The sequence below is a fragment of the Adiantum capillus-veneris genome, chromosome 17 (assembly GCF_014529385.1).
Source record: "Adiantum capillus-veneris isolate H3 chromosome 17, ASM1452938v2, whole genome shotgun sequence".
In the NCBI taxonomy this organism is placed as follows: Eukaryota; Viridiplantae; Streptophyta; class Polypodiopsida; order Polypodiales; family Pteridaceae; genus Adiantum; species Adiantum capillus-veneris.
Window position 1 is genome coordinate 62,204,289 of NC_140947.1, and position 13,910 is coordinate 62,218,198.

General features: G+C 42.9%; 1 protein-coding gene across 1 annotated transcript in view; it reads left to right on the top strand.

The window, feature by feature from the left end:
• The window catches only part of LOC147437361 (uncharacterized), a 68,865-nt gene extending 55,188 nt beyond the window's left edge, over positions 1-13,677 (top strand). Inside the window, exons 5-7 of the mRNA XM_086486909.1 lie at positions 12,591-12,728; positions 12,817-12,953; positions 13,032-13,677. Of these exons, the coding sequence (XP_086343035.1) occupies positions 12,591-12,728; positions 12,817-12,953; positions 13,032-13,297 (541 nt within the window). The 3' untranslated portion in view covers positions 13,298-13,677. The remainder of the gene's footprint in view (positions 1-12,590; positions 12,729-12,816; positions 12,954-13,031) is intronic.
• Positions 13,678-13,910: the final 233 nt, after the last annotated feature.

Consider the following 13,910-nt stretch of genomic DNA (forward strand, 5'->3'; position numbering starts at 1 on the left):
CATGACCCATCAATTCTTGAATAGAATTTGACTTTTGTTCCAAGCAGTAGTCTCGGATCTCTGTAGTAAATGAAGAGGCTGGTAGAAAAGAGCTCCAAAATCTCTCGCAATAAGCATCCAAAGAATCTCCCTTGGTTATCCGAAGATGATTCCAAGAAGTTCGTAGATCTTGTTCGTACTCCCGAGTCAGCTAAGAAGAAATAAAAAGCCTTTTGAATTTCAACCATTTAACCGGAGCTTTCTTTCTCAATGGAAGGGTGGACCACCATGTTCGACCATTTCCCTTGAAGAAAGAGGTAGCCCTCCGAATCTTGGAGTCCTCTGAGTAATGCCCTCTAGAGAGAGCTATGTCAAACTGTTGTAAGAGGGCCAAAGCCCTCGGAGCATCTCGAAATCCACAAAAAGAGTCAAACTTAATTGACTGTCCACCTTCTTTGAATTCTCTTACTTTCTTGCTTTTAACCTCGAGGAAGTCATATTGGTTGGCTTTATAAAAATGATTCTTATTTGCATAAAACATGTGATCGTCAGAGTCTGAACTGTCTGAGGATGAGTCCTCTGTAGAACTGTCAGAAACTCGGCGAAATTTAGGCTTTTTTGCCTTTTTCTTGCCCTTTCCGAAGCTTTTCTTTTTGCGTCGCTTTTTCCCTTTCTTGTCTTCTTCGCTCGAGTCTGAAGAGCTAGAAGAACTGTTAGAAGAAGAAGATGAAGAAGAACTGGGTGGTCCTTCAAATTGTACACGCTTCTTCTGCTTTCTTGCCGATGCAAAATTAGATTGACGATCCAAATAACCCGGGAAGTCAGTTCCTTTCTTATGCTTTTTGGCGTGCTTTTTGGCTTTATTGTTTGCGTCCAAAAGCCGGCTGATCTATGTCTGAACCACCTCTTGTAGTTCCGTACCACTTTAGTCGCCTTGGTCATTGTTCCATCTTAGAGTTTTGAGCTTTAGCCAGGTTTTGGAATGCAGCAGAGTAAGTGCTCGAGGAGATTCTTGTCCAGAATGTGATGACTTGCAGTGCATTGGTAGCTGGGTATGCTCGATAGGCAATAATTGAGCTCGGCACTGGATTAGTCGAGACAAATGCCACATAGGACAATGGCTGGAGAATTTTGGATATCTTGGTACTAGATCTAGGCCTAATACGGTGCTTGAACATTAATTTGGTTGATATGTGAGCATTGATTGCGGAGTATGTCCGACCTAGCTACAACACGGATGCTCCGATGCTTTTATAGCATATGAGGGGAAGGCCTTTCGTCAAAAGCACTCCTACACTAGCATCTTGAGGGCATGAGGCACTACCTTGGTTGTGCATTATGAAGGTCGGCTGTGGAAATGGGAGGGCCGCCTATGGGTTGTAACAGGGAATGGCCGTTTTCAGGGCTCCGTTCCCCGTTCCCATTCCAAGTTCCCGTTCCGAATCCCCGTTCCGTGTTTCAAACGTGAGTACCCGTAACAAGGAATGGCATTTTGTTCGGTGTTCCCGTTCCGCGTTCCCGTTCCGGTTTCCCGTTCCTAGTAACTATGTAAATTTTTGCCCATTGCATACAATAAGGAAATGGGTGTGGACAAGAGAAAGAAAAAGAAAAGGCCATGGCGTCGACAGTAAACGGGAGAGCAGGGGAGAGAGAAGGTGCTCATAGTGCATAGTAGGATGCTCGGATAAGTGCTGCCAAGAAACGAAAATTGCTCAACATGGCAAGGCGACCACATTCGGCATCAATTTTGGCAGTTTTCATCGAGCTCTAGAGTCGCCTTGCCACGTCAGCAAGAGGGTTTTTTTATGCCTCCTAGCGCCGACAACGCCGTCGTTGCTTAGGGAGGGGAGGATATTTATAGAGAGGTTCTTTTTAGACATGCAAAGGAGGAGAAGGAGGGGGTGAATGAGGTAAGCAGGGAGGAAGAAGAAGAATGAGGGGGAAAGATCTCTTTCTCTCTCGCTCGCAACCTCGGTGAGCAAGAAGGGAAGGGCTCTCTCTCTCTCTCTCTCTCTCTCTCTCTCTCTCTCTCTCTCTCTCGGTGTACCTTGGTAAGCAAGAGAGGAGGGAAGAAACGGGGTTTATTGATCTCAATCATTCTCTCAGGGGAGGCTTTAAAGCCAGAGGAGGGAAGAAGAAGGCTTCCGATCTCTCGATCTCTCTCTCTACCAAGGCTCGGAATCTGAAGGTCTCCCTTGGAGCAACAAGGGAACTGCGGCATAAGTGAGGAGATTAGGAGGGCTAACGAAGGGTTTTGAGAAGCATAGGGAAAGCTTAACCGTTATTGTTTCTCTTCTTCTGAATTTGGAGCTATGCCAAGAAGCTTTGACATTCATCAACACCGACCATCGACGGATACTCGAAATCAATACAGGTTAAATTAATTTGGCCCCAACTTTTGTCCTTAATCTGCAATTAATTAAGTTAACGGTGCTGTTAACGGCACTACCTTGGAAATTGTGCGTCGGATTTTGTTGGCATTATAAAATTCAATTGTTTTGGCACTTCGTTCTCGTTTCGAAGAGGTTACTAGACAATTGTGCGGTGTGGTGCATCTTTCTTTCTCTCTTCTCCCATAGCTAGCAGTTCAGTACTGACCTGGCTCGCCTTTCGAACCCCTTAATCCCCGACAGCGCTATAAGGCTTGTCCGCAATTGGAAGGAATCTGTACACCTTGCCACGTTAGCAATCGTCCGTGTTTTTAGGGTTTTCGTATGGTTTGCCACGTCAACATCATTACGCAATTAGAGTTTACTTTATCTTATAGGGTTTAGTCTCCTTGGCCATTTTTTTCAAGCTAGGGGTTTAGGGTTAAAAATTCCTAACCCATTTGGTGCCATATCGCTAACTCGTGACATAACCCCCTATTGAAAGGAGTAATCGCAAAACTTAGTTTGATTCTTTAGCAGTCAGTCTTTTATGCATACATGCCAATGCCTATCATTACGTGTTTCCACATTCTCTAGCACGCAGTTCCACAATCCGAGGGTCATCCAGTTATCTCATCTCGCATCAAAATTTTTGATATTTTGGCGTTAGCCTTCACAAAGAGATCGTATTGATCTTTAAAGGGGTGTCTCGATGCACTAATATGCAATCTCATCCAATTTGGAACTATTGATGCACCAGATTCATACGCTTCACAAATCATGATGCAACACAGATGATTACATATACAATCACAAGACATAAAGACATAAACTCCTCCATGAATATGCCCCCCAGAATCAAAACTCGGCCATGAGTTATTAAAAGGATATATATACAACCAAACTCCCCCAAAGTGCAACGTGCCTCACTTGAATGTTTCAGAGTTTTTGATATTTTGGTGTTAGCCTTCACAAAGAGATTGTATTGATCTTTAAAGGGGTGTCTCGACGCACTAAGATTACATACATATGCAATCTCATCCAATTTGGAACTATTGATGCACCAGATTCATACGCTTCACAAATCACGATGCAACACAGATGATTACAGATACAATCACAAGACATAAAGACATAAACTCCTCCATGAATATGCCCCCCCTAGAATCAAAACCCGGCCATGAGTTATTAAAAGGATATATATACAACCAAACTCCCCCAAAGTGCAACATGCGTCGCTTGAACGTTTCCATTTGCAACTAAACATTCCCCAAACCTCGGCCTGCGTCACTAAGAGGTTTCCATTTACAACCTAATGCTCCCAGATCTTAGCGTGCGTCGTATGGAGGACCAAATACAACTAGATGCTCCCCAGATCGCAATCTGTGTCAACTAGAGGTTTTCCAAACAACATTGAAACGAGTATCAAACCCAGAATCAAGCAAACTCAATTCGCACGAGGAATAGTTTAAAACAGATTTCTATTTCAAACAAGTTACTGCCGATTGTTCTATTCTTCCTTCGGATTCCTTGAAAGACCTTTTCTCAAGAGGTCCTTTCTTTATGGCTTTGAGAAGGAAAGAGTCATTTGAGGAAGGGAGCCTATATTTAGTACCCAGATCTTAGCGTGCGTCGTTTAGAGGACCAAATACAACTAGATGCTCCCCAGACTGCAATCTGCGTCAACTAGAGGTTTTCCAAACAACATTGAAACGAGTATCAAAACCAGAATCAAGCAAACTCAATCCGCACGAGGAATAGTTTAAAACAGATAAGTTCTATTTCAAACAAGTTACTGCCGATTGTTCTATTCTTCCTTCAGATTCCTTGAAAGACCTTTTCTCAAGAGGTACTAAATATAGGCTCCCTTCCTCAAATGACTCTTGCCTTCTCAAAGCCATAGAGAAAGGAATTTTGTCACGGGGATGTGGCAGCTGTTAACTATGTCACGAGGACGTGACAACTGCTAACCTTAGTTGTTGGTTTCTTTCCAATGATTTTTGTTTTATTTTTGAGACCCTCTTTTTGAAGTAGCAAACGATCGGACATTGTATGGCCAATGTGAACGGTAGTTTCACCTGCAGATGGGAAGTGGTCAGCACTGGAATTCGTATAGTAAGAGGATGTCTAGGCTCAGAGCAAGATCATATAGGTCCCCCCGTTGCACTTAGCAAGTTGGTGGGTACTAGGAAGTGAACTCAATAAAGGCATAAAGTCAAGGTGGGACTGCCAACAGAAAGTATCCGACAGTTGGGCCACATTGCACTTTTGGATGCGGTCCCAAAGAGGATAGATGGTCAGAAGACTATTGGGAGCCCAACGGAATCATTTTCTAAAAATTAGGGAACTGCTATTTTGGGCTGTGAAATGTGTTTGCGTCATTACCTCCGTTATGACTAGGGGAACATTTTACAACTCTGCCGTCAACTGAGCAACCAGTCGGGAGATTTTTAGGCTGCAACCCCGAAACGGGCAAATGCTTGTAAATGCGCCAAGTGGCAATTTTTCATGAACTTGCCTCTTATAGAAAATTGGGCGCTGAATTTTAAGCTGGGAGGAGGCTTCATTTGGTTTTTGTCACAGGTTAAGAGCTATGGAGTGCTTTCTTTCCCTCTTATGTACATTGTGGTGCTAGGAGTGATGCCGTGCACGCTACACACTGCTCTCTCTCTCCCCTATGTACAGTTATATGATGCCCCACAAGAGGGCTCTTCATTTGATTGATGTACATCTATGTAGTTTCATGCTTTTGTGCTAAGGCAAGAGCCTCCTTGAGCAGGAACAGGGGTAGCTAGCTGCTACTCCAAAGCAAGTGATGGTGAGGGTCATAACCCCTCACCGTACAGGTGCAAATTCAGCGCTGTGTATGCGCAGAAAATTGACTGTTTTTCAGCCATATAGATGCCAGAACCCTTGGGAATCGTGCCCCACTGGCAGAGGATAGCTAGGGGACTGTTTGGGGCTGAAAACAGGGCAAAAACCAGTAAATACAGCGAGCTGAATTTACTGTTTTTGGATTGGAATCAGAGGGTATACGCCAGTGGAAGTGAGTTCTAGCAAGGGAATTGGTTTCGCGCAAGTTTTGGGGCTGTTATGCTACCGAAATTTGGCCAAATCAGCTAGTATCTAGAGGGATACAGGTAAAGGATTCCCAGGACTCTACTTTGTAATTTACCCTCTCAAAGAATAAAGAAATACCGAAAGGGGCGCCAATTTTGGGGCCTACAGGTTGTCGGCGTCTGCTCGGAGCATTCTAGCTTCCGAGCCGTGTGTGTGCTTAATTGTTAATTCCCGTCACAGGTTTCCTTTGCACGTTCTCTCTGTGTGTGTCTAAAGTAAAGAATTTCGGGTGAAAGCCAACGCCTACCGCCCTATGGGCCGGTTTCAAATTTCTAGTTTCGTAGTAAAGTTGGAGGAGTCTTTAGGAGTTCAAGGTGTTTTTACCCATTGGAAGTTTGTAGTCCTCAAGAAAGCTTCTTTGAGATTAGCATCTTGCTCTTGGAACATTTCTTCGGGAAGGAATAGCTTTTCTTCTTCTGATCGTGATGCTCTTAGGAAATTTCAGCGTGATTTTGTAATCTCTTACGTAGATAAGTGTTCTAATAACTTTGTTGTTATGTGCAAAAAGTTCTATTTAGAATGCTTGTTAGGTGAAGTAAACTCTCATACTGACAATGATTGTGATCTTTCGATGCAAGAGGTTATCTTGAAACATCAAGACTTTTGTATGTCTTTTGGTTTCAAGTGCGAGCCTAAATTTTACCTATTTTATATACCGTTTGGAAGTTCCACAAGAACCCTATAAAGCTTAGATTTATAGTTGCTTCTTGTAACACCTCTTTGCCTGACGTTTCCAAATGGCTTAGTTATTGTTTCAAAGCCATTTTACCTAGCGTAAATGAATTGTGGAAAAATATGCTAAAGGAAGCAGACGTACCTACCGATTTAAGCTGGATTTTAAATGATTTAGTAGGTGTGATTCATGGTATAAAGTTTTTGAACTCTTCAAGAAGCCTTGAGGAGAAATCTATTTCTTTGTCTCCAAACTTTTGACTTTACAACGCTATATACGAAGCTAAATTTGGAGGACCTTAAATTTGGAGTCAAGTCTCTTATTTCAAAAGTTTTTGCGTACAAGCTTGAGAAGGATAGGTACAATGCATTGCTAGTAGAAAAGTCAGCCTTGAACTTTGACTTTTTATGGCTGAAAAGTAAGAATGTAGATGTATACAAAGGAAGAAAGAGATTCACCAGGATTGTAGATGACATTGACATCATATCTTGGCTAGATTTTCTTTTGGACAATTTATATATAACCATCGGCGACTCTCCTTTCAAGCAAACAATTGGTATCCCTATGGGCACTAATTGTGTTGTTTTTCTTGCTAACTTCTATCTTTTTACCTATGAGTTTGATTTTATGGAGCGTCTTGTCCTGGCTAACACTTGCCCAATATTTTTGCATAAGTTATGCAATGTAAGACGCTTTGTAGATGATCTTTTTGTTCTTGACGTTCCTTCTTTTCAAGATTTTATGTAGTTGAATTCGAGTTCTGTAGGCGGAGGAATTTATCCCAAGGAGTTTTGTGAACTTAACTGTACCACAAATAGTGATTGTTGTGTCTTTTTAGACCTTAAGATTTTTTAGACTCCCTTAGGATTAGAAGTAGATATCTATGATAAGCGCCTTGAACCAGAATATGCCAATCTAAATATCATCCGTATGCCTCACAATTCTTCGAACATTTCTCTTTTAGCTAAGTATGATGTCATTTGCTCTCAACTATTTAGATTTTCTGGTCTTTGTTCAATCTTGCCATCTTATTTCTTTACTAGTTGAAAAAGGATACTCATTCAAAAGAATCATGAAAAACGTTCGTTCATTTTTGCATCGTAGTAAGTTTATTTTGAATGTTTCTTCCTTTGGAATGTTCAAGATAATCAGTAGTAAATTCAATAGAATTGGGGAGCTAAAAAGCCCACTTATTGTTTGACTTAATAACCACCTTATGTTGGTGTTTTGATCTCTAGCGCTTCTAGTATTTTTACTATAGCTTGATAAATGCTAGCCTTTATCATGGCTGAGTATGCCCATCACCTCCGGAGGGTGATAGAAACTCAGCTCGTTGGTTTTGTAGAGTACGTTCAAAGCATGAATGACCTCTATACAAACCTGCACCTACTCTTGGGCATTAACGACATGAGTAAGGATGTCATAGCTGTTGTCCAAGCTATGCATGATAAAGGTGATAATCTTATTCTTCCTGTTTGGACAAGCAGCAAAGTTGAGGTCACATATTGTCAAGTTTGGATTGCTCTTCGTAGGTTTGTAGTAGTATTCATTTTTCGATTTCGTATTTAGCTTACCCGAGGACTTAAGAATGTGTTCCTTTAGAAGTTGTTGTGTGAAGTTTCATTTCTAGGTTTAAGTTTTTAAGATGTCTTATCCTTTTTTGCTTAAAGTTGAGTACTTGTTTTAAGCCAAGTAAGTTGCGTAAAATAAGAACGTTTTTAAGTTAATAATGTTTTGTTTTATCTAGTTTTGTTTCGTAGCAAACAAAGTGATTTAGTTAGTTTGTTTGTTTGTTTTTCTTTTTTCTTTTCTTTTCTTGTGTCCCATGCTTTTATAGTTCTATGAGTGCTTTATTCCCTCTTATAATTCGTGAGCTCAGACTATTCTGAACTTATGAAGGTATATCTATTTCAAACAAATACAAACAATATTCTCAAACAAAGTTCAAAAAGTATCTAAATACAAAGCAACTTAAAATTATTTCGGTCAGGCGAATTGGAAACACGACTGGCTTTCCATTCTGCCTATATGTTATGGTTTGGTTTTTGATTTGAATATCATTGTTCTTGTCGTGCCAACGCATGCCCAAAAGAGTGTCACAATCCCCCAACTTCATGATGTGGATGTCTGCCTTGCCATGGTACCCTTGGATGGGGACGGGAAGTGCACTAATAAGTCGTACAACTGTATTGGTTTCCCACGTGGCTAACTTGCACTCAAGTTCTCCAGCAAACTGATCATATTCAAAGTCAATCTGCTTGAGGAACTATGGATGGATGAAAATTTCGATGGCTCCTAGATTGAAGAAGATAAGTGCCTCTCTGTCTCTCTCGTGATCCATTGTGTCTTCCCCTGTTGTGTCTCCAATGAGTGTAGCAAATCGGGATCCTGATGGGGCGAAATAACAGAAGGCAATGTAGATGGAAGTCCCCTCATGTAGCTCTATTATGATCCACATGAATCACGCCTCTCGAACTCTAGTCAAGATCCGTATTCTGACTTGTAGCTCTTGTTGATATAGAACTGCTTGTCCCCCTGAACGTGTGGAAGTGTGGTGGCACTCCCACACATATCCTTGTACCCTTGGCAATCCTCTCTCCGGGCTCTCATGTGTCTCTGTGAGAAGTATGATGTCTCGATCCTCCATCACCTCCTCTAGTCTACCTGTATGTGTCCACAAGGAACCATTATAGTTCCATACCGCCATGTGTATCTATTAGTGAGGTGTCTCATAGGCAGCGAGTCCCTAGTCAGTGGCCTTGCCATTAATGATGACACAATAGTGTCTGTACATGTCCCTCTTGCCTTGTTTGCGGGCCTGTAGTACTTGAGGCATACATGCCCATCAATGCTCAATTTGCATGCGTGTGAGATCATTGCCAAGGTATATGGGTGGCCCCTATAGTACACACAATGCCACCCTCTTCCTCATGAAGGTAGTCCTCTCCACCTCATTGTGAAAGAGGAGGATGAGAGCTCTCTTTTTGTGGTGTCCTTCCCCGTTCTCCATGTCTTGGCAAACAGGAGGGAGTTGTTTTTGTATCCGGGCTTGAGGCAAAGCTCTTTTGCGTCTTCTTCGGGGGTAAAGGTGTGTCTCCATGATGCCCGTCGCTCGCACATTGAGAGGTCGTGCTTCTCTCATCTTCTCCTCCTCTATTGTGGTTTCCTCTTTGACTTCTGTGCGGAGGTTTTCACGTACTACCCACGTCCACCCAACCCCCCTCCTCCTTGGCTTCTAAGGAGTTGGCCATGGCTTTTGTTTCATCTTGATGGTCTCAGCAATGGCTTTTGTGAGCTCCTCTTTCATCGCTTCCTTCACCTCGACAATCTCTCCCTCTTCACATGGTGAACGGGAGGCAACTTCCGCCTTGAGTGAGCCGATCCCTTGTCTCATCGCATCTCGTTCTTTGAGGATGGCTGATTTTTCGTTCCTCCACCTGTCCATCTCCTTCTTTCAAGCCTTCATCTTGTCCTTGAAGGTGGCGAGGCGCTTGTTGGTTGCCGTGAAAGTTGCTTTGCTCATCCTATTTGCCAATGGGAGAGGCCATTTTGGATGCAAATGTCCTCACCCTCCTCATCCTTCCATTTTTTGTGTGTGTATGTATGGGGGACATATGTATGCGTGTGGGGATTCGGAAAATGTGTGAGACTGTGTCCTTGGATGTGTGTGTGTGAGCTGCTGGGTGAGGGAGAGGGGGCTCAGCAGGCAGCGGGGGCTGAAGAGCGAGAGGGGGAGGGCTGGGGGCTGAGCGAGAGGGGGGGTGGGCAGTGGGCGCGAGCCAAGCAGAGGTGTGGTGGTTGGGGGGCGGGCAGGGGGAAAGGGAAGAGAGAGAGAGAGAGGCAGAGAGGCGGAGTTCCTCTCCCAAAGTGCACTGGCGCCAAAACGGTGGCGCCCCTTTCTGTATTCATTTATATTGCTTCAACAGGTTACAAGTTCGGGGTGCTCCTTTGCTTCCTGCAAAATTGGGATGCTAGAGTGCGCCCCCTCTTTTCATATTTAAAGTCCCTTGGCCCCCAAAAGCAACTGCTATGAAAAGCTAACTTCCCCAAAAGCAAAGAAGCCAAAAACTGGTGCTAAAAGGCTGCCCCACAATTTGCGGAAATCAGTACACCCTGCCATGTTAGCAACCGCCTGCGTTTTTAGGGTCTTCTGTATGGTTTGCCACGTCAGCATCATTACGCAATACTTCATCTTTTAGGGTTTAGGCCTCTCGGCCATATTCTGCAAGTGGGGGGTTTAGCATTAAAACCCGGGTGCCATGTCACGAACTTGTGACACACAATGGCATCACATTGCATCAATTGGTAATTAAAAATTTTGATTCTGTCCATTAACTACTTTGCAGCGTTTCTCTACTTCTATTGCCACAAAATCTTACTTGTGTTATTTTATCTTACAATTGCAAGGGAAATCAGTCCCTCTTGTCTATTTTGTGTCAGTTTGGTGCAGTGTTTGCTGATCCTATGTCATGTGGTTGAAGTCTGTTATCAAGTCTCATCACATGTTCTAGAATAATCCTAAAGCTGGTCGCAGATTGCCTCCAACAATATGCGTTAGCCCATTACTATTTTTTTTCGCATTTTGAGCATTGCCACTGTTAATCGAACCTTGGTGTTTTACTGACCCATACGATCACTCAAAACACTAGGGTACCACCATGTTATCAATTCTTCAACTTCTAAAAACAGAAACAAGGCAAAAAAAATTCTTTTTCTGAAGACATTGGAGTAGTAAGGCTGGTACTTGGAGAGCAGCACCAGAGAGAAACTGGCGTTTCTTGGGGTCTTTCTTTATTGATTCAACATAACACGATGCTCGCAATTACAAAAGCTCTTTCAGAAATTGGTGCCTTGGCTGCCACATGGCAGTGCCATGTCAGCAGCCGCATGACACCTGCTGGCTAATTGCTCTGCATTCTTGGATGACATTTCGTGAGCAGTTGCTGGAGAATTTGGTTTGCTTCTCTGAATTTGTGCATCCGTTTTATCAAGAAATAAATAAATACACAGGGGGGTGCAGGGGTTGCTGACAGAGACCTTCTCATGTGATTGCTTATATACGCAATAATCACTTCATCATATTCTTTGAGGTTATATGGACGATGATAATAACCAGAGACGTTTCAAAGTTAGCAGAGTCTCAAAGTTTCCCAAGTTTGTAAGGGAAACGTCTTGCGCTTTAGCCAAGGAATAGAGAGGTTTCTTTGTGTTCATGTGCATGCATGCATGTGTGCAGGTGCATGCTTAGCGTGTGTGGGCGCCCACACATGCCCTGGAAAGGCTTTGTAGGCATTTTAGTTGTTGGAGACACATAAGTTCTGAGTGGTTTCTGAGAATCCTATTTCTTTTGGGATTTCAAGGTTTCTCAATCTGAGTTTTTTCAATGAATGTGTTTCTAGATTGCTATGGTGTGATTGAAGAACTAATACAGCATCAAGGTCCCGGATGGGTACTTCACATGTAAATATCGACTGCATGAGTCTCTTGAATAGTCTCTTGGGCATTGTTTTCCTTACCTGCATCCATAGACACACTGTCGTACTGTTTACATCATGTGTGAATCAACTGTGGGAGTCGCATGACGTCTCACAGGTGGGCTGTGCTTAACACTAAATCGCGGGTCACATCGATTCACATCACGTGCCTATTAAAGTGGAACGATGGAGCAAGGCTACTTATGGTTTCTTATGACAGTTGGGCTGACCAAAAGAACACTTAAGACTTTGTATAACGTGTGGAGTTTAAAACGATTTACCGTAGTTTTGCCATAAAATGCAAAAGCAGGTGTTGATGTAAGTTTAACCTTTCAAAAGGTGACAACTTCCATTTTCATTACAGGAGCTAAGGCTGCCTGAGATTTGTTTTGCCCTTGGGTACCTCCATTGGCACTTTATCAAGCAAGGTCACTGAAGATCATGGGGAGATAGTGTGTGGGTTTGGTTTCCAGCCTGCCACATTATAAGCTTCTATGTGACAACGATGTTGCTGTGCTGATGCAGCTGCTGTCCATAAGGAAGCTGGCAGCCACCCTGTGAAATCTCCAGGCAGTCTTGCAAAAGCTGATTAGGACCCAATGGTTTGTCCTAGGACGCACCATCTGTAAATCCATGCCTCTTCCTCTAGGCTTGTTAGTCACTCGTGCAGGTTTTGTTACTTCTGTTTCTGATTGTAGTCCGCAGCAGGGAGACTTGTAATATGTGAACTGTAAGGATTTTCAGCAATTCCTGAGCCTTCCTTGGCGTGTTGTTCCCCCAATGGTTGTTCGATATGTGACTGAATTGTTCATGTTCTTCCTTTCCTACTCTTGGCTTAAAGATATGTTGTGATGAGCGACAAGAATTGAGTTTAAAGAAAAAAGCTTGGGTACAGTTATAGCCTGCAGGCGTCTTTTTTTTTCTTTCTTCTGCCAAACTTTACTCTGGCCATTTTTGGTTGTTCATGGCACACAGAGTATGGGATGTCAGAACGCAAACCATAGTACGCACTCTGGAGACCAAATCACCTTGTACAAGTGTGGAAGTAGGCAGAGACGGACGCTACATCACCACTGCTGATGGAAATAGTGTGAAATTCTGGGATGCTAATCAGTAAGTTACATAACTGACTCCCTTTCGGAACATGTTTTGTGCCAATTTTAGAGGATAACAAATGCTTGTTTATTACTGTTGCTTCCAGCTTTGGATTGGTGAAATCATATAACCTGTCCAGGCCAGTTGAGTCAGCATCTTTAGAGCCCTTTAGATCAAAGTTTATAGCAGGGGGTGATGATATGTGGGTTCGAATTTTTGACTTCAGTACGGGAGAGGAGATTGGTAAGCAATTGTGTAGATTGTGCCTTTGTTCGTAGGTAATGAGGTGTTTGTATGTTCTAATGGCTCGTGTTTTCACAGAGTGCAATAAAGGACACCATGGTCCAGTGCATTGTGTACGATTTTCACCTGGTGGAGAGTCATATGCTTCTGGATCTGAAGATGGAACTATTAGAATCTGGCGAACAGTTGAAAGTGGTGGTGATGACAGTGAAATTGCAAACTCCAATGGCCCCACAACTAACCCAATAGTAGCTGTAGAGGATGTGATACTAAAGGTGGAAGGTTTTCATATTAGGACACAGCCAGAGCTTCAGGCAGAGGAGAAACCCGAGGCACAAACCTGAGGACGGCCTCCAAGAATGATTTGTAAATTCATGTTGCTTTTCTGTCTTGAGAAACCAGAAGGTTTACTTTGTCAGCACGACTTCATGAGACCCTCGCATTGGAAGTGGAAGAAAAACCTTTTGCTTTCGGCATGGAATACTAGATGCGCTTTCGGTTTTGCTCTGGTTTTGCACTGCGATTTTTGTTTTACAGGAGCAAGAACCTGGAATTAGGGAATGTAGTAGAGACAGTATAGTCCTTTGTCCCATTTCGTGCATGAGTTCGAGCCAACAACTATTAGTATTCAAGGATCTGTTGGAAAGTGCTCCAGGGCTTTGGCTCAAAAGTCAGTGTTGGTATGATGTCAGCAAGAATGAAAGTTTTGATCATTGTGGGGGTATGTCATGTTGGTACTCGTGGTTTGTTGTTTCACTTTGTCAAGCTGGTCTGCTTTCTGTACATTATTGGTATGAAGAGCCAGCTGTGTTGCACTCATGTTCAAGTATTGGTTGTCATTAGAAATTTGATGATTGAGGGATATGCTGTTGGCTAATATGTGGTCCCTCGTCTCACTTTGTCATATGCTGGCTTTGATAAGAAGACCCAGCTGTGTTGTACTCATGTTCAGATACT